General features: G+C 44.2%; 1 protein-coding gene across 1 annotated transcript; it reads right to left on the bottom strand.

Moving 5' to 3' along the window:
• Positions 1-1,742: 1,742 nt before the first annotated feature.
• Positions 1,743-20,923, bottom strand: LOC309561453 (uncharacterized protein). The gene is made up of 5 exons (XM_082265383.1): positions 20,654-20,923; positions 12,259-12,644; positions 11,991-12,151; positions 7,945-8,083; positions 1,743-1,947 (listed from the first exon to the last, which is right to left on the bottom strand). The coding sequence occupies exons 1-5, from the start codon at positions 20,883-20,885 to the stop codon at positions 1,750-1,752; spliced, it is 1,116 nt and encodes a 371-aa protein (XP_082121509.1). The 5' UTR covers positions 20,886-20,923; the 3' UTR covers positions 1,743-1,749.
• Between the last annotated feature and the right edge of the window lie 1,246 nt (positions 20,924-22,169).

Below are 22,169 nucleotides of genomic sequence, written 5' to 3' on the forward strand. Positions count from 1 at the left end.
TTTGTTGCAGCATTTACATTTCCGTTCAACTCCAATTTGTACTTCAAGCACTTCTTGAGTCTTGTTGAAAGCCTTCTGAATCCTGCTAGCAGCTTGCATAAAGTGGCAATCAGCACTCCTATTAGAATCTGTGTTCAGCATTTACAAACTGGAGCTGAATGGTACTTTAAAAGCTTCAACAAAGCTCGCTAAAAAACTGTACAAATGCTTTGTCAAAGCTCGCTGTTCACACTGCTCTTATACAAGCTAAAATCTGTGGTAGACAGGCCTCATGGCTAGCAGTATGTAAAAAGATGTAAACAAAAAATGGAAAAAAAAGCTTATCCCCAGAGGACGTTATATCTGACGAAACACGTAGGGTGGGGCTTACGACAGTGACATCATCACGTATCCACTTCTACAATTGGTTTGTTTGACAAGAGAGTTCGGAGGGCGATTTGGAGGGGCATCGCTGCACACAATTTTTTCCACATATGCGCTGATTTTATTGTAAGTTTGTAAGTGCAATTCCTTTTATATATTAAACGAGTTCATATGGTATTACGCTATGGAAGTGTCTATCTGCTTCTCCCCACTTATCCATTTTGCCGGACGAGTTTAAGTGGTGACATCAAGTGCATGGTTTTGGAGAGACCATTATTTTTTCCCTGTGCTGCATTTGACCACCTATAACTTAGTGGTCAAATGTGTCCAGTAAGCAGTCTGTGTTTACACTACGGGTGTGGAGTTGGACTAATCCTTTCCAGTGCTACTTTTCTTTTACACCTCCTAGCATATGGGATCTTAGACTAAGGACTGGAATTTTTTTTCTTTTCTCTTTTTTTCTGTTGTGAACATTTTATTTGTTTTGTATTCACTATTTCATGATTTTATCATTTAACTTTTAGCACTGCACATTAGTGATCGACCGATATCATTTTTTTGGTCATCGGATATCAGCCGATATTTTCGGACATTAAAAACTTTTTTTTTTCTTTTTTAATGTCTACAGATACTGTGGTGGAGGGATCTGGGGGTCTAAAAGACCCCAAACCCCTCCCCTGCACTTAAAACGCCAAGTTTGGCTGTTTTGAATTCTGTAAGTTTTTAAATTCGGCGCCGCCAGTACCCGGAGGCGCCAAATTCAAAGAAATGGAGACCCAGTCAGGCGGCGGCGGTGAAGGTAGGATTCCCGGGTCTCCCGGTGGGAAGGGAGACCCGGACGAGCCGTGGAAGGCGGTGGGAGGGGGATGTCCCCTCCCGCTCCTTGGAATGACAGCTGAGCGGCTTCTCTGCCGCATCGGTTGTCATTACAAGACAGCCGACCGTCAGCTATGGACGCAGGTACCGGGGTGATGCCTCTAGCTGCAGGCATCACTCTGGTACATGCACTTTCCCAAAATATAGGCACTATCGGTAAATCAAAAGGTTGATTCCGATGTCAGGGAAAGTGCATATCGGCCCTTGAAATATCGGCTTTGCCGATAATCGGTCGATCTCTACTACATATATGGTATGTAAAAATATATTTTCACAGGGATACACAGCCGTATTGAATTATGTTTTTTTTTTTTTTTTTTATAACTGTTCGAAGTCCAGCTAGAATTTCTCAAGCTGCAAGCTAATCTAAGCCAGAAAACTAGTTTCATTTTCTATACGTGACCCATAATGCTGGCGGAGATGGCTCCCTGAGAGTAGATAAACTTTTAAATAACAGAACAGTAAAAATCTAAATAAATAATATCAGTACATCATATAAATGAAGATTGCTCAGTTGTAGCCTAGTCTACGCAGCAGAAACTTCTGGAAGTAAGTCTCATAATTCTCCTCGCAGGTTCGGACACAGTCCAGGAAGTAGTCCTTCTCCGCGATGGCTCGGAGGAGATCCGTCTGCACCAAGCAGATGTCGTACAGCTCTGACGTGGGGGCATTCCTGGACGCCTTCCCTTTACCGCCGTCCGCAAGCACCTGAGACAATGAGAAATGTTACTAGTGGAACTAAACTCTCCCAGTCAATATGAACTATTTGTAATTCTTATGCAGCTTCATGTGAAAGAGGGAAAGAATGGACGTTCTCAGCTAGACGTGCAGGACGGAAAACAATTTTTCGTTTCGGATAGATTCGTTATGTTACTAATTTCGTTTCATTGATTTATTTTGTTTAGTTTATTACATTTTCTAACGAATACCACATTTTGTGAACAATTCAAATTGGTCGGAAAAAAAAAAAATCGAGTGATTCAAATTCTGTGTGAAGAATAGCTGGTTGTTAAGGAGCGGGCTGGGAAGCCAGCTGCCGCGTCCCTAACAACTGATGTCATCAGCTGTCAGCGGAGAGCTGAAATGTAAACAAAAGAATGACGGTGTTCTGTTGAATAGTGCAGATCGTCGGATGATGCCTCTGATGATCTGCACATGCGCAGTAGTGACATCACTCTGCCGATCAGCTGGCGTGACGTCAACACTACACATGCGCAGATCGCCAGAGGTATTATCCGACGATTAGCAAATGCAGCAATCGACAGAACACCGGCACGTTAACACCGGCCGATGTGTGCTCTCCTCACTGAGTCACTTGCCCAGTCTCCCTCACCCCTCCCAGGGGTGGCACATGACTGGCAGCCCCGGACTAATCCTCCTCTAAGCGGCTGAGCCCGAGGCTGAAGTGTGACTGAGCGGGGTACATCAGAGGAAGCCTGCTGGAGGAGCCGCCACTGTGCTCTCCTCACTGAGTCATCGGCCCAGCCTCCCTCACCCCTCCCTGGGGTGGCACATGACGGGCAGCCCCGGACTGAGGTTGAGCCCGAAACAGTGTGACCGAGCAGGGTACATGAGAGGAAGGCTGCCAGAGTAGCCACCATGCAGGACATATCAGACTGCCTCTGGTGTTCTGTCGATTAATGCATCAGGTAATGGCTCTGATGATCTTCTCAGTGTTAATGTCATGCCAGTGGATCGGTAGATCAGCTGGAGTGATGTTACATACTGCGCATGCGCAGATCGCGGGAGGCATTATCCGACGATCTGTACTAATCAACAGAGCACCGGCAATAGAAAATTCTGAAAAAAAAAGTGTCAACGCCCCCCCAAATCCATACCAGGCCCTTAAGGGGCAGACGCATGCTTCACATGATATCCATCTGGTAAGAGGCCTTTTTGTTTTATCTCTTCCAAGAGGTGGAGAAGTGTACTATCACCTTGACAGCACAGGGAGTCATCACTAGGCACCCCCTCTGACACTTCAGGGTCCTCTCACTAGGCACCCCCTCTGACATTTCAGGGTCAACACTGGCATCCCCTTTACCACTAGCTACCTTCTGGATCCCTTGGACCTTCACCTGAGTGGTCCCCTCTCACTAGGCAGACCCCCAGGGGCAGTTTGCAGTACTCAAGAACTTGGAATGCTTTCCTGAAACTGGACCCCCTCTACTCCGCTATTGCACACCGCATCCTCTCTGCAGCTCAGCTCTACTCTCTGTCCCCTCAGGCAAGCCGCCTGGGACACCCGATTCCTCTGACAGGAGGAAAGACAGCCGCACTCTCCCTCCTGACTCTGCTTCCCCCCCAAAGACGCTGCATCATGCACTCCCCTCAAACTTATACCCACTCCCAGAATCCTGTGCAGCAGAATCTGCCTTTCTGGGGTAGCTACAAGCCTGAATATGCCATTGATTGGGTTTTCTTCCACTGCCCAATGAGAGCCCTCATTGAGCACAGTGGGGAGACTCCACAGTCTTAACAGTCACACCTGGGAGACATGACAGCCCAGCTGAAAATCATGGCCTGCTGTTAGGCAGCCAAGGCCCACTATACTTTGCCTAGCACCTACCTTGTAGGGTGCTACAAATATAAAAGGTTTCTGTACATGATGTGTTTTTAAAGCCTAAATGCCAGCATCTTCTACTCCCTCCCCCTACTAGTTTTTTTTTTTTTTTTTTTTTTTTTTATAAACCCTATTATATGCACATTTTTGCCTGCAGAATTGAGGCCAATCCAGTGATATTATGGCCCCTCCTCTTCCTCACTGGCCGCAGTGGGCAGCCCTTCTTCTGAACAGCACATTCAGGTGCTCACATAATGATGTGTAAACCCTCCGTTGTCCAATAGTATGGTCAGCCTAAGCTAGTGCAAGGGTGCAACCTTCCATGGGACAGGTCCATGAGTGAGCCTGCAGGGGGAAGTATTGCAGCCGGAGCGGCTTTTTACATTGTTTTTTACCCTGTTGGGTAACTTCTTTGATCTGTCTGCCGCAATGTCACAGTCCCGCAAAAAAAAAAAAAAAAAAAAAATAGCAGATCGCCGCCATTACTCGTTAAAAAAAAAAACAATAAAAATGACAAAAATCTTTCCCTTAGTAAACGCAATAACTTTTGCGCAAACCAATCAAAATACACTTTTTGCGATTTTTTTTTAACCAAACATATGTAGCAGAAAACAAATTGGCCTAAAATGTTAAAAAAATTTTGATTTCTACATTTTTTTTGGGGGGGGGGGGGGGGGGGGGGGGGGATTCATATAAAAAAAAAAATTGAAAAATATTGTTATTTTTGCAAAATTGTCGCTCTTTTTTTGTTTATAGCGCATGATCAAAAAATCGCACAGGTGATCAAATACCACCAAAAGAAAGCTCTGTTTGTGGGGAAAAAAAAGGACTTTAATTTCATTTGGGTACAGCGTTGCACGACCGCGCAATTGTCCGTTAAATTCACGCAGTGCCGAATCGCAAAATAGGCCCTGGTCAGGAAGGGGGTAAAATCTTCCGGGGCTTAAGTGGTTAATAGGTGGAAAGACAGTCTATTCAGACTGTGCAAACAAATCTGTGTATAGAAAGCAAGAAAAGTCCTTCAAACAAATCCCATAAGTGATGGATATAAGAAAACACCTTTGTGACTGTGCCTAATCCCTTCACCTCCACTCGTGGCCTCTCACCTTATATGTAGACCCAAGAATCACCAAGGGTCTCATACAGCATTTATACCCTCTCAAGGGGGGGGGGGGGGGGGGTTCAGGAGAGATCAGGTTCCACAGAAGAAGATCCTCATTTCCTTATATCAAACTCAGGCCACATACAGCATGAAAGATAAATAAAGGGACATCTAGTGCTCTCTGTATGAATCGTTATGGCATTTATTTATAACACAGCCTACCGAGGAAGTCAACGCTGTGTGAAGCTCTGACGTAACGCGTATAGGGGGCGGAGCCTGCATGCCGATCATCACCTCTCTACTTTTCTGTATTACACATGCCTGCTGATGCACGCACTGCTGAGTGCCATCCAATGTAACTGCGGTCTGTATTATAAATAAATTTGTTTGAAGGCCTTTTCTTGCTTTCTATACACAGATTTGTTTGCTGTGCCTTTTCACCTATTAAGGACTTTTTTCATTGTGCATGATATATTTTTGGCACTGTATATTATCACTTTAACCACTTGACCTCTAGAAGATTTACCCCCCCTTCTTGACCAGGCCATTTTTTGCGATACGGCACTGCATTACTTTAACCAGTTCTGGACCGGAAGGATTTGCCCCCTTAATGACCAGGCCATTTTTCGCAATTTGGCACTGCGTTACTTTAACTGACAATTGCGCATTCGTGCGACGCTGTACCCAAATAAAATTTATGTCCTTTTTTCCTCTAGAAATAGAGCTTTCTTTTGGTGGTATTTGATTACCTGTACGATTTTTAATTTTTGGAAAAAAAAAAAAAATCGCAATAAGCGTATTTTGATTGGTTTGCACAAAAGTCATCGCATTTACTAACTACAGGAAAGATTTGTCATTTTTATTTTTTACTAGTAATGGCGGCGATCTGCGTTTTTTTGCAGGACTGTGACATTGCGGCTGACAGATCGGACCCCTGACTGACATTTTTGACACTTTTGGGGGGACCAGTGACATTACTACAGTAATCAGTGCTATAAATATGCACTGTTACTGTAATAATGACACTGGCAGGGAAGGGGTTAACTGTTGGTGATCAAGGGGTTAAATGTGTGCCTCATGCTTACTGACGTGTGTGGGGGGAGGGGACTGTAACAGAGACCGAGATCGCAGGTTCAGCTATGCTATGATCTCCCCCTGTCTGTCACTGAGAAGAGCCGCCTGCTTTGTTTACACAAGCAGGCGGGTCTTCTCACACTTTTCCCGATGATCGGGGAAGAGAGGCGGACCGCCTGCCTCCTGTGGCGCGTGTGCCCCTGAGACAGCTAGAGGTCCAGCGACGTAGGTCTGCGTCGCTGGACCCAGGGCTGCCACTGTGCCACAGTAGCAGCACAGTGAGCAGTCGTAAAGTGATTAAAAGTCAGCAGCTACAGTATTTGTACAGGATTTGCAGCTGCTGACTTTTCTTTTTTTTTTCCCCAGCTGGAACACCGCTTTATTGCAGGGCTGTTGATAAGGCAGTACACCCAGCCCTCCTGTACTGGGCCCGGGCCCCATCAGTTCAGAAGGCGTTTTTCAGGTTTTTTTTTGCAGTAGCGTTTTTTAGCTTTATTCAGCTGTAGCGTTTTTTAGCTTTTCTTTTAGCAAAACTATACTCCCACAAAAGCTTATGGCTCAAAAACGTTGATAAACGTCGAATAGCCGTGTTTTTTTCTGCATTTTTGGCGTTTCAGTGTTTTTAAGTTTTTTTTTAGAGTGAAGAGCAATTTTACAGCCGAAAAATGACTCTTAACCACTTAAGCCCCGGAAGATTTTACCCCCTTCCTGACCAGTGCCTATTTTGCGATTCGGCATTGTGTGACTTCAACGGACAATTGCGCGGTCGTGCGACGCTGTACCTAAACAAATTTGACGTCCTCTTTTTCCCACAAACAGAGCTTTCTTTTGGTGGTATTTGATCACCTGTGCGATTTTTACTTTTTGTGCTATAAACAAAAAAAAGAGCGACAATTTTGAAAAAAATAACTAATATTTTTCACATTTTTTTATATGAAATTCCCCCAAAAAAATGTAAAAATAAAAATCAAAATTGTTTAACATTTTAGGCCAATTTGTTTTCTGCTACATATTTTTGGTAAAAAAAAAAAAAATTGCAATAAGCATATTTTAATTGGTTTGCGCAAAAGTTATTGCGTTTACTACCTTTGGGAAAGATTTATGTCATTTTTATTGTTTTTTTTTTCTTTTTTAAACTAGTAATGGCGGGGATCTGCGATTTTTTTTTTGCGGGACTGCGACATTGCGGCGGACAGATCGGACCCTTGACTGACATTTTTGACACTTTTGGGGTTACCAGTGACATTACTGCAGTAATCAGTGCTATACATATGCACTGTTACTATAAAAATGACACTGGCAGGGAAGGGGTTAACTTTATTGGTGATCAGTGGGTTAAATGTATCCCTAGGGGCGTGATTCTAACTGTGGGGGGGGCGTGGCTTGTGATGTAACCACAGAGACATACGATCCTACATAGCAGGATCGTATGATCTCTGCAGTTAGATCAGGGAGAATGACAGGCGGCTTTGTTTACATCAGCCGCCTGCCTTTCTCCTTCTCCAGCAGATAGCGAGTGACCGGCGGACACCGGAGCCGCCGGTCACTTGCACGGGGATGTCAGGGGAACGAGCAGGGGCGGGAGCGCGCCCCTGGCGGCGCGCGCTCACCCCCTAGAGGCTCCTGGGCAAGCGACGTAGCCCTACGTCGGTTTGCCCAGGAGAGCCAGACTGCCGCAGTAAATAGTCGGGCGGCGGTCGGCAAGTGGTTAAAACTCACTCATTTTCGGGGATTTTTTTTACAGCCAGAAAATGCCCCTGCCAAAAACTGCTGATAACAGCCTATGTGTGCATGGACACCTATGATAACATGCTGGGGAGCTTACTGGCTGTAGAAAAAAAGGTCCGACGCCAAAAACAGCCGCTGTAAAATCATCCCATGTGCATGAGGCCTAAAGCGGTTTTCTCATTGCTAGCAAAGTGTTAGCATTGGCATCATTTAGCATTATGACTTCAATGGAACTCACCCGGCAATTCACAATTGTATCATTTTCATCTTCAGTCAGACGGATATTGTCATCTATGATGATATGCAGATTATCGCAGTCACTGGGATCAATCCAAAATGGCTTCCCTCCAGAATTTGTAAAGCTGTTTCTTGCCCACCTATTAAAAGAGGTTAGAGTGTGGTATGTTAAAGGGGATCTGTCCTGATATACAGAGGATCTCAGCACTGGGTTCCTTTTGGAAAATGCTAGTGTAGCACTGCCCCCTAGGGAGCTGCTGAGATTGGATTCCCCTGGGTTACCCATAGCAACAGTCTGTAAGAACTTATAACTTTAACGCTTGGCTCAGACGATGAACAGTCCAGGGGATGTTGGTTTTTGGGTTTTGTTTTAGAACTGGGATGGGAGAAGGGATGAGTGGGATACTTCTTGAACTTGAACTTTGCACAATGTTGAGGACAACTAGCTGTAGTGTGTGCGGCAAGGCCACTGTTTCACCTTGCCACACAAGTGAAGATAGCTGAATATGGTTACTCTTCAGGGTCTCTACTTGGCACCCCCTTTCTCGCTTGCTGTGTGTGCGCTAGCCCCTGTCCACTGACTCTCACTGGAGTGGTCACCTTCCTGGGCAGACCCCTGGCAAGCTCCCTGGTACTCACGGACACTGTTCTTCCTCAGGTTGCTCTGTCACTTGCTCCATTGTCAATATCCACTGGACCTCCTGGCTCAGCACCACACTTCTGGTCCACTAGGCCGACCGCCTGTAACCACTTTCCAACCTGGCAGGAGGAGAGACAGCCGTCACCCTCCTCCTGGGACCTGGCTTCCCGCCCAAAGATGCCCTGTCAAATGTGCCCCTCGCTTTTATGACCTATCCCAGGATGCACCGCTGTTGTGTCAAACCACTGGGATAGCCACAAAAGCCCGTGTGTCACCGGCTGCGTTTCCTCCACTGTCCAACATGATCCCCTATTGGACACAGTGGGGATACTCCCTCAGACCGGATTAATCACACCTGGACACATGCAACAGGCAGAACTAACAATCAGGCTCCCCTGATAAGAAGATGGAGCTGCTAAGCTTTTACCAACCTAGCACCTACCTAGGAGGATGCTACATCAGTTTACGGACCAGCGATTTTTCTAAACCTAGTGCTTTTATAGTCCCTGACCTAAAACAAGCATGCAGATCTTTAATTCTGCATTCACTCTAAGGATGCTCATCAACATTAGATCTAACTCTAATACAGGAAGCAGAAAGAGCGCCATGGTTAGAGTCCAAAGCAATGTTTTATTAAAAGAAAGCCAACGTATTTTGGGTCTTCATCAGGGTTTACGTATTGTATAATCTCAAATGTAGGATTTGACTGAAATGCAACAATAGTTACTGTATATAATATATTACATGAAGTTCTGCCACTGGCAGCCTGAGTAGCATGAAGTCGTGTTACAAAGACGTTGTTTTTTGAAGAGGGCAAAAAACCCATCGGTGGTCTTAACGGCAGAGGCTGTCAGGAATCAGCAGCAGAGATGACCAAATCTGCGAAGCTACACTAGAAAACTGGGACCAGACCATACATACAAATGGGGAACACAGGAAAGCAAGGTAAAACTGGAGTTACAGGGAACATATAGGATGGGGAAAGCAAAACTGAGATCAGGAACAAGGGAGAGTAGAAACAAGGTAGCAGGGTTCAGGGTCCTAGACAAAGAGCACGATCAAAGAGCAGGAACAAGATTAAAAGCTGGCAGTCGGGCGTGCGGGTGAGACAGACCGGACACCCACTTTTCTATCTTTTTCTCCCTTCCCCTCCCTTTTTCCTCTCCTTCCTCCCTCTCTTACCTCAAATTCTCCCCTCTCTTCAATCTCTCCCCCCTCCTCCCTGCTTTAGGGCATTATATTTGCCCTATCCCTCATATTAAGTTATAAAAACTACTAGGTGTGCTCCAAGCAAAGGGTGGGGGGCTGGTCCGGAGGTCCTCCCAACTCCGGAGTGGGGGATTTGATGGGCCCCCTTGCCGGCCAAATGTTAGATGCCGACGGGGATTCCTACCCCTCTCCGCCTGGATGGGTGGCACTGGACTTCCTTCCACACAAATACACAAATTCCTGTTTACAACAATACTACACGTGAGTGACAAAGTACTGAAAACAAGACAACAAACGGGCCCAGGTTGCACTATATGTTTATGCTTTTGTATCTTACACCAGGTTGTTATCCGTACTGTGTAACCAGACTTTCTGTCGCTATCTTACAACTAATTTGTATTATTGTTGTCACTTATTTTTTCATGGCATACCTTTAAATAAAGAATTAAAAAAAAAAAAAAGCTGGCAGTATCTGCCAGCAAGCAAAACACTGGAGCAAGGTGTAACAGCAGAAAAGGGACTAAACACCCTCCCAGCAGCCAGCACCAGGTAGAGCTGATTAGTGGGATCTGCTGGCTGCTGGGGCACCTGCTGGTAAACACTGGAACTACAAACTTTCTCTCTCTGAAGCACAGTGCCATCAGCAGGTGACCGGGGTCCTAACAGAGGCACCCCCTAGAATGTGTAGTAGGATTGCGGTGTGTCCAAGGATGGGTCAGAGTTATCATATCTGATGACCATCAAAGTGCTTTATTTCACCAAAAAACGCATTTCATGGCTCAAACGCGCCACTTCCTTAGATTAAGGGCGACACACCTAGTTTTGACAGGTACATGCTCCCACTTCCGCTCGGGCCACCTAGGTGGCTGGAGTGGAAGTTCTCCTTTCCCCCTCCCTCCCTGCAATCTTTTTGGGACAAGTGACAGGTCCCAGAAGATTGCCCGACCATTCAGGATGTCACAGCTGGGTGCCCACACTAGTGATGCTGGCACCGCTGAGAGGAGTAAGGCTTTGGGCGGCCGCATTGCTGGATCGTGGGACAGGTGAGTGTGTGTTTATTAAAAGTCAGCAGCTACATTTTTTGTAACACAGAAATGGCTGGAACTCCGCTTTAAAATGAGGAAGTGGCAAGTTTGAGCCATGAAATGCGCAAAATAAAGCAATTTAATGTTTGCCAAATATGATGACTCTGACCAATTGTTAGACAAACAATCCTACTACACATCCTAATGGGCACTTCTGCTGTTCTCATCACCAACTGTTTTTTTTTACCTCTTCCAAGTACAGAAAATCAACCCCCCCCCCAGGGCCATTCTGAGGACCCAGGACCAGCCCTCCCACGCTCCGGGGCATCAAGAATGACCAATTCTTACCTGCATTGTAGTGTTGAGTGTCTTACACAACATGGTTGCCTCAACCTCACTAAATGTAAGGTACTTTGTTCACTTTTTTCTTGTAATCCACTATTTTTTAGAGTTAACAATTATATATACATATCTCCTCTTATTTTTTACTCTGGGTCATTATGTGGGTTTTTATCCTACTCTCCCGGCTTGACCCCTTGGACCTCTGAGGGTCACCACTACCATATGAATCTCATACTACACAGACTGCCAGTGGCAAAAGTTAATGTGATATATTTTATAACTATTGTTGCATTTAAATCAACTTCAACCACATTTGAGAATACACAATACATAAGCCCTGATGACAATACAGAAGCCCTGATAAAGGGGGAGTGTTTGAGCCCCCCGAAATGTGTTGGCTTTCTAATGAATATTTAATAAAAAAGTTGCTTTCGATTTTTTTTACTATTGTTGTGGTGCTTCTTCTGCTTCCTATTTAGCTGGACTTTATTCAAGACCCTCCTGCTTTTTTGGGGTGCTTTCTGGTATTCACAAGCAGTCTAACTGAAGCAAATTGGCTTAATGGATAAGATGGTCCGTGATAACACTGGATACCAGTCATAGAAGATCTAGCGCCTCTGTTTGTACATTAGATGACAGTCTTGGCTATTTTTTACCACAATCCTAGGTCTATTATGGGGCATCAATGCCAGTGGAGACTCATTTTGGGGAATAGGAATAGACTAGGTCAGAAAACCTTTTGTGATCACTAACTTTTCCTATGATAAGCCAGGAAGGTCTGTGTGAAGCCTCCACCCGACCCCGTTTATAGCAGCTTCCCCTGCTCCTTACCAGTCATAATGGTCCTGAAACCCTCCTATTCCAGACATCGCTGTGAAGTATTCATAAATATTTCTCTCTTTTCCTTTAGTGGAGACACGAGTAGTGCCCCGGGTCAGCACTGTCTCCCTTTTATTGCATCGGATTTTCCCTGGAGTGATATCCATACTGAGCTAAGGAACAGACCAGACAATGAAAAGTGATAGACTTCATCAATTTTTTTTCAATGACTTACAGTATATAATCGGTCCCCTTTCCCCCCACAACTTTATGTACTTACCGGCAGTTCTTTCAGCTGAGGGAAATATGGGTGTTTTCCAGCTAAAGCAGCATGAACAGATTGGAGCACATGTGGAAGGTCACTGCCAAATGTCCTCAGTATGATGGAGAATGGTCTACCCTGCTGATGGAGGGCGCTGAGCAGGTGGAAGAAGGAGGGCAGGATCAAGTGGTACAACTTTCCATCCTCTCCTCTTTGTGTAAAGAGGTCATTTTCCTCTCCCTGCCATTGCAACAGATCCATGTGGCGGGTGAAGACCTCCTTAAAGCCCCGTCCTATCTTGGAGTCACTGAGGTAGCCATCACGCCCAAACTGACTGTAATAGCTGATGGCGTCTTGGGATGGAGGTTTGACAGAGGGCTGATCACTTATCCATTCCCATTCACCTAGAACGAAATTTTTTTATTAAAAAAAAAAAACAGTCATACCTGAACTGGCTACATAGCATGCACCCAATTCGCAATTTACTATGGTGCACCTAAATGAAAAATAAGATCTGACTGGCAACTATGGGCAACTTTTTTCTTCTACATTTCAATGTATGTATGGCATGCACTAGACCTCAATTATCAATATATCGGACTTGCACACAAAAACCATGGTCTCTCTTGTTTTAATTTTCAAACCTGAACTGACACCAGAGTTTATCAAATAGTAATTAAAGGGAACTTGGCATGGCCTAAAATATGGCAACAATGGTGGTGACTTGATGGGATCTAATGGTGCCTATAAGTAACCTCATGCCAATCCCTGTGGAACTTTCTGGATCCCAGACCTAGGCCCTGACTTCTGTCTAAGGGCTCTTTCAGTTTTTCTCAGCGGGGGATCGAGCCGCCGATCCCCCGCTGAGCAGCAGGAGGACAGCTCTGTCTCCGCGCGGTGTGCGGAGACACAGCTGACAGTTCCCCATGCATCTCTATGGGGGAAATCGGATGTCAACGGACCGTCAGTCCGCTCTCACCCGATCCCATCCGATCCGCTGGACGGATGGAAAATAGGGTTTCCATCCGTCCAGATTTGACGGATCGGATGGGGTCGGATGTCAGCGGACATGTCTCCGCTGACATCCGATGCCCCATAGGAATGCATGGGGGGACCGTTCAGATCCGCCAAAAAAACGGACAGGCGGATCTGAACGGCCCGCCTGTGTGAAAGGGGCCTAAGTCAAAATTTAGCCCCACCCCTTCTGACATCAAGCTCAACAGCTGTCAAATGGCAGAGCCTCTATTGCCCACTGAAGTTCTGGCATCAGAGTTAATCGACAAGGGACAGAGCTAAGTGCTGGAAGAAAAGGTATTTTCTTGAAGCCCAGCTCTGGGCAGAAATTTTAGAAATTAAAAAGAGCGGCCGGCAGCTGACGGAGATGGCCGCGGTTTGAGGAGCTCCGGTCTATACTCCCGCACATCGGCCACTAACAGCGACCACAAGCCGCCCCAAACACTCCAGACCGGTGGGTGATCTTCCGCAGCTATCCCGCAGCCACAATGGATAAGAAGAAATTAAAAAGACCCCCAGCAGGTGTTAAAAATAAAAAAAAAAAGCCAGCCCCAGAGTTCGAGGGAGATGTCATTTTTGCCGGTGACTAACTCGGCACTAGATCATATTTTAGACAATTCTCACACATCTCAACTGCAATCCCCCCCCCCCCAAGCAGAGCCACAAATTTGCTCAACTGTTACATCATCACGATTATATTGCTGCTTGGAGGGAGGCCAATCCTACCGCTCAAGACTAGTCTCACTTTTCTAGGGCCCACAACTGCTACTCCCGTATTGACCACGTATTTCTCCTTTCGGGGCCGTTACCCAAGTTGCTTTTGGCTAAGATAGTCTCAACACCCTGCTCCGACCACCACCCTGTAGTTGTATTGTTCTCTAATTTGATGGTCAAATTGGCTAAATCTCATTGGCGATTCGTAACAAATCTTATTGCCTGGATATTATTACTCACTTGAAAAATTATTTTGATACTAATAAAGCAGAAAGACAAAAACCCCGCCATCAAATGGGCGGCACACAAAGCTTCTTTTGGGGTTTTCTGATTCAGCTGTCGTCTAGACTTAAGAAAGCTTGCAACGAGGTGATTACTGCTAAAACTATGGAATACAAAGCCCTAGCTAACCAACACAAACATTCCCCCCACCCTGATCTTTTGTATAAACTTGAACAGGTCCGCACGGAACATAATATTTGCTTACTGCAAAGGCGGAGAAATACCTACGCTGGGCTAACCATACATTTTTTATAACTGGCGTGACCGACCGGGTTCGTGGTGGCATGTAAACTTACCCATAAACACACATATACAGCTCTCCTGAAAACTAGACTCTCAGGAGGCAATCTTTCTCAAAAGCCCCTTAAAATTCTTCAAGAATTTTAAACCAAACTATACAACTCATGTCAGGGTCCTGTTTCTGCTTCCATTAGTAGTTTCCTGCATACCTTAGCTTTACCGTCTCTCACAAAATCCCATAGGGAACTCATGGACCAACCCATTAAAAGTGAAGACGGTCTCCTCAATAAGTATTATAAAAAAATTTCTGAACAGTTGTCTCCTCAATTGGCTCTCTATTCTAATTTCCTGCGCAACAGTAGAGAGGTTCCTTTTGATGAAAATAGGGCCTTCATTAGAATCGTACCCAAAGCGAATAAAGACTCCACTGACATCTTTAACTACCGCCCTATTTCATTGATTGTGACTTAAAAATTCTGACGAAACTTCTAGCTTTACGGTTAGGTACATTTCTAACACAATAAAGCCATAAATATCAATCCAGCTTTATAAATGAACGCCAAACGTTGGATCCAGTGTTAATTTTGGCAGCAAATTTCAATTTAGTTTTAGTCTTAGTCTTAGGACTAAAATGGCATTTTAGTTTTAGTCCCATTTTAGTCTTCTGCAAGTGTTTTAGTCGTATTTAGTCGACTAAAACTCCAGTATATTTTAGTCGACTAAAACTCATTTTAGTCATCTATAATCAAATGGGTGTAGTTCAATAGTAATTTGTAATGCATTATTTAAGCATTTCTCTACAACTTCCAAACTCATTATATACTACTGCTGGTCCTGGAGTGAAAAATCTAATATGTTATTATTTATGTTATTATTTATGCTTTGAGCATGCACCAGTGTTAATTTTTGGCAGCAAATTTCGATTTAGTTTTAGTTAGTCTTTTGACTAAAATGCCATTTTAGTTTTAGTCGTATTTTAGTCATCTGAATTGTGTTAGTCGACGAAAAAGTTTTGGTCGGTTTTAGTCGACGAAATTAACACTGGTTGGATCAGATCCGTCGGGCTATAGCAGGGATCTCTACGGTACACTCCAAATGGGATACTCCCTTATCTAGGGAATTACTTCTCCTTTGTCATGACCTTCATAAGGCCTTTGATAGCCTAAATTGGGATTATTTAATTTACCACTCTAGAGGCCTTTGGATTTGGCTCCACTTTATTTCACTATTGAAAAGGCTTTATAGCACTCCGTCAGCCCCGGTTTCCGTTTGGGGTTTTAGGGTCGCTCTCGTTTTCCTATCTGACGTGGAACACGACAGGGTTGCCCACTTTCTCCATTCCTATTTGCATTGGCGATTGAACCTTTAGCCAAAGCAATTTGATCCTATCCTAGTATACATGGCATATGTTGTTGGCAACAGGAACATAAATGCCTCTTGTTTGCCGACGATGCCCTCATGTATGTCACTAACCCTCAAACTACCTACACCAATTTTCCCAACTCTCAGGACTTTCTCTGAGGGAGATCTACAGCATTTACAATCAGAAGTTCTTCGCTTTTATTGGGGCAATAAAAACCCAGAATGAATAAATTGACGTTATATGTCTTGGAATAGAGTGGTGGGCATGGCCTCCCCAATTTACAAGCTTATTATCAAGCTACTTAAATAACTCAGCTTTCCTATACATTGGCCAAGGGATCCACACCCCTTTGGGTCTCTATTGAAGCTCTCGCGTGTCACCCTTTTGCCATTGGTTCATTAATGTGGCTTCCTAGCCGTCTTCCCTATGTCCTACTCTGTCCCATTACCTAGCAGTTTGGGATTTAGTAAAACATTGTAAACCCGGTCACATCCACATACCCCAACTGGCCCCCTTGTTCTGTAATCCTGAATTCTATCCCGGATTAACTCTGCTGCCATTTCTATGGTGGCTTAAGAAGGGGCTTTTTAGGATAGATGAATACCTCATTAGTGACCAACCACACTCTTTACAATATTTTAAAGACACGTTGCAAATGCCCTTTAATTAAATATACCAATATAATCAGCTTGACTCTTTTATACCATCTAAACTTAATTTTCTATAGAGATCCCTTACACTTATACATTTTGAACTATCTTGTCACATGAAAGGCCCCTTTGGTTGTTTGGTTTTTATGATTTCTTCAATAATGCAAAATACTCTGATGGAACATATAGTTCTACACGGATGATACTCATAGAAAAAAAAAAAAAAAAGGACCAGGAAAAGGAACCCCACTGTACGGGTTCCTTTTCCTGGTCCCTTTTTTCCCCCCTCCTTTCCCCACCCCCTATCTTTTTTTCCCTGTAACATAACCATTACCAGTACCACATAACGAAATGGTTTTGATGAGATATCATGTAGGCAATCCCTAGTGGATAAGAAATTTACTCTTTGTCCATATCGATAATTCATATTCTTATATACTGTCTTGTTGTCCCTACTGATACTTCTACCGAGACCTATTTAATGTTGAGATTTCCCTGGTTAATGTTAGGAGATCCTATGTTTCCGATTATCTTGAGGGACACACTTTCCTGTACTTGTATTCCACTTCACATTTGTTTGCACTTAGGTTAAAAAATTGTGCCTTATTTAACATGGTCTCATTACTTCAATAAAATATTGAAATCTAAACATAAAAAGCCAGGTCAGACTCACCTTCAATCCAGAGTTGTCCTTCGAAGTACTTCTGTTTCACCACAGAATGTCCTTAATCTTCCAGGTTTAATGACTGCTAGTGTCATTCAACCTGTATGACTGATGAGATACTGGGAGTCTTAGGTAGGGTTGTTCAAACCGGGGTTCTGTGGAACCCTAGCGTTTCTTTAGAGGTTGCTAGGGGTTCCTTGAGCAATCAGAGATTTCTGCCTCTGAGATAAGTTCCCACTGACACCATTGATCCTTTTAGCTATCTGTCAGGAGGGAATTCTTCCCAATGAAGACAAGTGTAAGAAGCATTCTTCCCACTGACCATCACACGAATGTATCATAAGTTGCAGATATAATCATTTTTAGCAGGGGTTCCCTGAGATTGGATCGTTTTTTTTTTTTTTTTTTTTTAAGGGGTCCTCTGTGTCAAAAAGGTTGAGAGAGGCTGGTCTAGGGTGTCCTGGGCCTGTCCCCTGAAGAGGCATCACCTCTTTATTCACAGAATAATGGTGCATGCAGTGGTGCTGGCGCCAGCTGTTTGTATCATTTAGGTACAGCCACTTCCATTAAAAGATCAGAAAAAGAGGACCCTGCACTTTATGGGACCATCCTGAAGACTCCCTTTAAGGGAAGAACATGCTTGCCAACTGTCCCGAATTTTAGTCAGCTGTCCTGTGATTGCTTTGTCACGGGCTGTGTCCTGAGATCCCATCCACGACGACAGCTGCACTTTCCCTAAGCTTGCAGCTATATAAATGTGCTTTAAGTGTGAGAAGTTAAGACCCCATTTGCAGCCAGGGTCTAACATACTATATGCTCCAGAGGGGATGAGCTTAGAACTAACACGGGCACTTGAAGGCACCACAAAATGTCCACATATGTAAACACTGCTGCTTAGAAATGTTTTGGGCCAGGTCAACATCACTTTAAAGAGAATGACCCTTGGATAGGCACATTGAAAGCAATAAAGTTTTTTTTTTTAATGAAAATTTGTAATGAGAGACATATGGAGAATGCAATGTCTGACTGAGCTTTTAAAAAACTAGCTTCTTGGCTTACTTGGTTTGACCAAAAGTGGCCCTTGACTGCGTATCTATATATGACTGTAGCAGAGACATTAGAGCAGCCTTTGCCAAACTTTTTACACCAGAGGAACCCTTGGGATACATTTTCAGGTCTTGGGGAACCCCTGCTAAAACTATTCAGGCAGGGAAATGGAAAAATTCCCCCTATGTTGATGGTCAGTGGGAAAAAATGCCCCTTAAATTGGTGGCCAGTAGGAAGCATGGCCTCCATTACAGTGGTTATCAGAATGCCACCTTTGCAGACATCTAAAAAGATCATTGGTGTCATGCCACTGGCTTTGCCAAATGGTGTTCGACCCAGAATTATGAAGGCACCATAAGATTAGAGGTCAATAAACCACAGTTCAAGGAACCCCAAGCAACCTCTGGAGGAACCCTACGGTTCCACGGAACCTGGTTGAGAATGGCTGTACTAGACTGTAAGCTTCATCGAAGGCAAGGCTGAAAAGCATGGTCCTAAGGGACTGATTTACTAAAAGTGGGGAGTGCAAAGTCTATATGACTGTAGCAAAGACATTAGAGCAGCCTTTGCCAATCTTTTTACACCAGAGGAACCCTTGGAATACATTTTCAGGTCTTGGGGAACTCCTGCTAAAACGATTCAGGCAGGGCAAATGGGAAAATTCCCCCTATGTTGATGGTCAGTGGGGAAAAAATGCCCCTTAAATTGGTGGCCAGTAGTAAGCATGGCCTCCCTTACAGTGGTTATCAGAATGCCACCTTGGAAGACATCTAAAAAGATCATTGGTGTAATGCCGCTGGCTTTGCCAAATGGGGTCCGACCCAGAATTATGAAGGCACCATAAGATTAGAGGTCAAGCAGCCTCTGGAAGAACCCTACGGTTCCACGGAACTTGGTTGAGAATGGCTGTACTAGACTGTAAGCTTCATCGAAGGCAAGGCTGAAAAGCATGGTCCATATGGGATTGATTTACTAAAACTGGGGAGTGCAAAGTCTGGTGCAGCTGTGCATAGTAGCCAATCAGCTTTCAGGTTTTATTGTCAAAGTTTGATTGAACAAGCTGAAGTTAGAAGCGGATTGGTTACCAAGCACAGATGCACCATATAAGATCATTGGTGTCATGCCGCTGGCTTTGCCAAATGGTGTTCGACCCAGAATTATGAAGGCATCATAAGATTAGAGGTCAATCAACCACAGTTCAAGGAACCCCAAGCAACCTCTGGAGGAACCCTATGGTTCCACGGAACCTGGTTGAGAATTGCTGTACTAGACTGTAAGCTTCGTCGAAGGCAAGGCTGAAAAGCATGGTCCTATGGGATTGATTTACTAAATCTGGGGAATGCAAAGTCTTGTGCAGCTGTGCATGGTAGCCAATCAGCTTCCAGGTTTTGTCAAAGTTTGATTGAACAAGCTTTAAAAAAGGCCTGGATTATTTCCTTGGTGTTTTTAATATAAGTGGATACTAATATTTATAGGTAAAGTTGATCCAGGGAATATCCGATTGTCTCTCGGTGGATCAGGAAGGAATTTTTTCCCCTGCTGTAGCAAATTGGATGAGGCTTTACTGGGATTTTTTGCCTTTCTCTGGATCAACTCTGGGTATAGGATTGTGTATATGGGATTGTATGGTTGAGTTTTCATTACTGTTTTTTTTATTGGTTGAGCCAGATGGACTTTTTTCAACCTGACTGAAACCCCGTACACACGCAACGATTATCGGCCGACCGATCGTCCGTCTTTTGACCAGAGTTGTGTTTTGTTGGTTGGAATGTGCCTAGACTGCACACGAATTTTCTCGCCCAACAAAATTCTACTTCAGAAGTGATGTCATGTGTTGGTTTGCTTTCTTTGTGTTCTTTCTTCGCTGAACATGCCCAGACTTGCTCATCAGATTTTTTCCCTGTCGAAATCTGTACTGACTGCACGAAAATCGGCCGTTATGTTGACGGCCAACAAAAATTTTATAGCCTGCACACCAGATTTTTTTCGGCCGAAAAGTCGGAGTTGGTTGTCGGAAGCATCATACTAACAAGCCGGAAATCAGCAGATCGGACGTTGGCAGAAAATTCCCTGCCAATTTTCGACGCATGTGTACGGGGCTTAAAGCTGGATACACACTATACAACTTTTGTTGTTAGATTTCCTTTAGATTTACCTTCAACTATGTAGTGCAAGGGCCTGCCTGATTGCATACAAATTGAAAGTGTTTAGGTCTAACCTCATATTATATGGTTTTGGTAAATCTTAAGGAAAAAATCTAAAGACAATTGTATAGCGTGTATGGCCCATTACTATGCAAGCTGAAGTTAGAAGCGGATTGGTTACCATGCACAGCTGCACCAGATTTTGCACTCTCCAGTTTTAGTAAATCAACCTCTATGTATTCTGTAAAGCACTACAAATTTTGTTGGCACAATAAAAAAAAAAAAATACACCTACCTGTGTTGCCTATCTGCCCCCAGGCAACAGTGCTCAGGTAGGAATTAAGTGCTTCCTTTGGCCCTTGCCCGGTGGCTGTATCAGATACCAGGATGGTGTTATTCAGATCTAGATGAAGAATTAACTTCCTCCTCTTCAGCTGAAGAGCCGGAATTGGCGGCTGTACGGTGTCACCCGCGCCTTTGCCTTCCTCCTCTTCGTTGCTAAACCCATAGTTGTTGGCGCCATCCATGACTAAATCTTACTAAAATGTAACGCTTTCAAGTCTTTTATTATCTAATTCAAGTAAAAGAAAAAAACTTCTGCAAAGAAAAGATATTTGTAACCATGTATTTCTCTCTTTTTAAACTTCTAAGCTTTAAAAAAAAAAAAAACTGGAAGATTTTCCAATAGTAAAAAAATACCCTAAATTTTTTTAAAAGTAAAATAAGTAAGACGTCTAAATATTACACCCAAAAGAGCATTGTGGTTTTTTTTCCCCTACACTAGGTGTAAAAACAAGCGTGGCCTTTTATCGGTCACATCAGGATCTGACACATTCAGAGTTGAACTTTGTAACGCAAAGCCGCGGAGGCTCTTGGAGGCTTGCTTTCTGGGTATGGAGACGTCGAAGGATTTAACCTGCGTGGTTTGCGAGTCCTAATCCCGTATTGGACAAAAATCTTAGCATTGAAATGCTAATCTGACACGGAGTTCATTATTACCACTGGAAACTGGCAGCCGGCCACCGATGCTATGACTACACGGTGTGTTTGCTCTACGCCGAGCGGAATGCAAGCGCTGCCCGGGTGATTTTCCTCCTAAACCTTTCAAGTCTTTCAATTTCCAAGCTCGGCTGTTGCTTGAACAAAACACGTGGCTGCAAATTGCTCCGGCTGAAGGAAGGGATGCTTTAATTTTTAATTCTATTGAACACTTGGATGAAAGACTTTAAGGCCATTTCCGAATGTAATACCCGACCTGAAAAGAGAAGAGGGGAAAACAGGATTCAGTATAAGGTCAGCCTAACAGACGCTTAACCACTTCTGGACCGGAAGATTTTCCCCCTTAATGCCCAGGCCATTTTTTTTGCGATTCGGCACTGCGTTATTTTAACTGACAATTGCGTGGTTGTGTGCGTTGCTGTACTTTATTAAAATGGATGTCCTTTTTTTTCCTTTTTTTTTCCCCACAAATAGAGCTTTCTCTTGGTGGTATTTGAGAACCTGTGCGATTTTATTTTTTGCGCTATAAAAAAACAAAAAAAAACACAAAACAATATTTCACTTCCTGCTTTATAACATTCCCAATAAGCCTCGGTTCACACTAGGGCGACCTGTGAGGCGACCTGGTCGCCTCACAGGTCGCCTCCCATAGGGAAGCTGCGGACCTGTTCTAATAGGAGCGACACAAGTCGCTCTGACCTAGAAAAAGGGTCCGGAGCTTCTTTGGGGCGACCAGGAGGCGACCGCCATAGACTTCAATGTTATGAAGTCTGTGGCGGCCGCTCCGAGGTCGCGGCGCGCTGCTCACACCG

The sequence above is a fragment of the Pelophylax lessonae genome (assembly GCF_965119305.1).
Source record: "Pelophylax lessonae genome assembly, chromosome: 8".
In the NCBI taxonomy this organism is placed as follows: Eukaryota; Metazoa; Chordata; class Amphibia; order Anura; family Ranidae; genus Pelophylax; species Pelophylax lessonae.

Bases quoted from the DNA above. Each gene is read 5' to 3' on its own strand.
- LOC309561453 (XM_082265383.1), bottom strand. From the start codon at position 20,885: ATGGATGGCGCCAACAACTATGGGTTTAGCAACGAAGAGGAGGAAGGC. The intron at 12,645-20,653 runs GTAGGTGTATTT...ATTTCGTTCTAG, and splicing joins GGGGCAGATAGGCAACACAG to GTGAATGGGAATGGATAAGT. The intron at 8,084-11,990 runs GTAAGGAGCAGG...CTCTTTTAATAG, and splicing joins TTTCAGGACCATTATGACTG to GTGGGCAAGAAACAGCTTTA.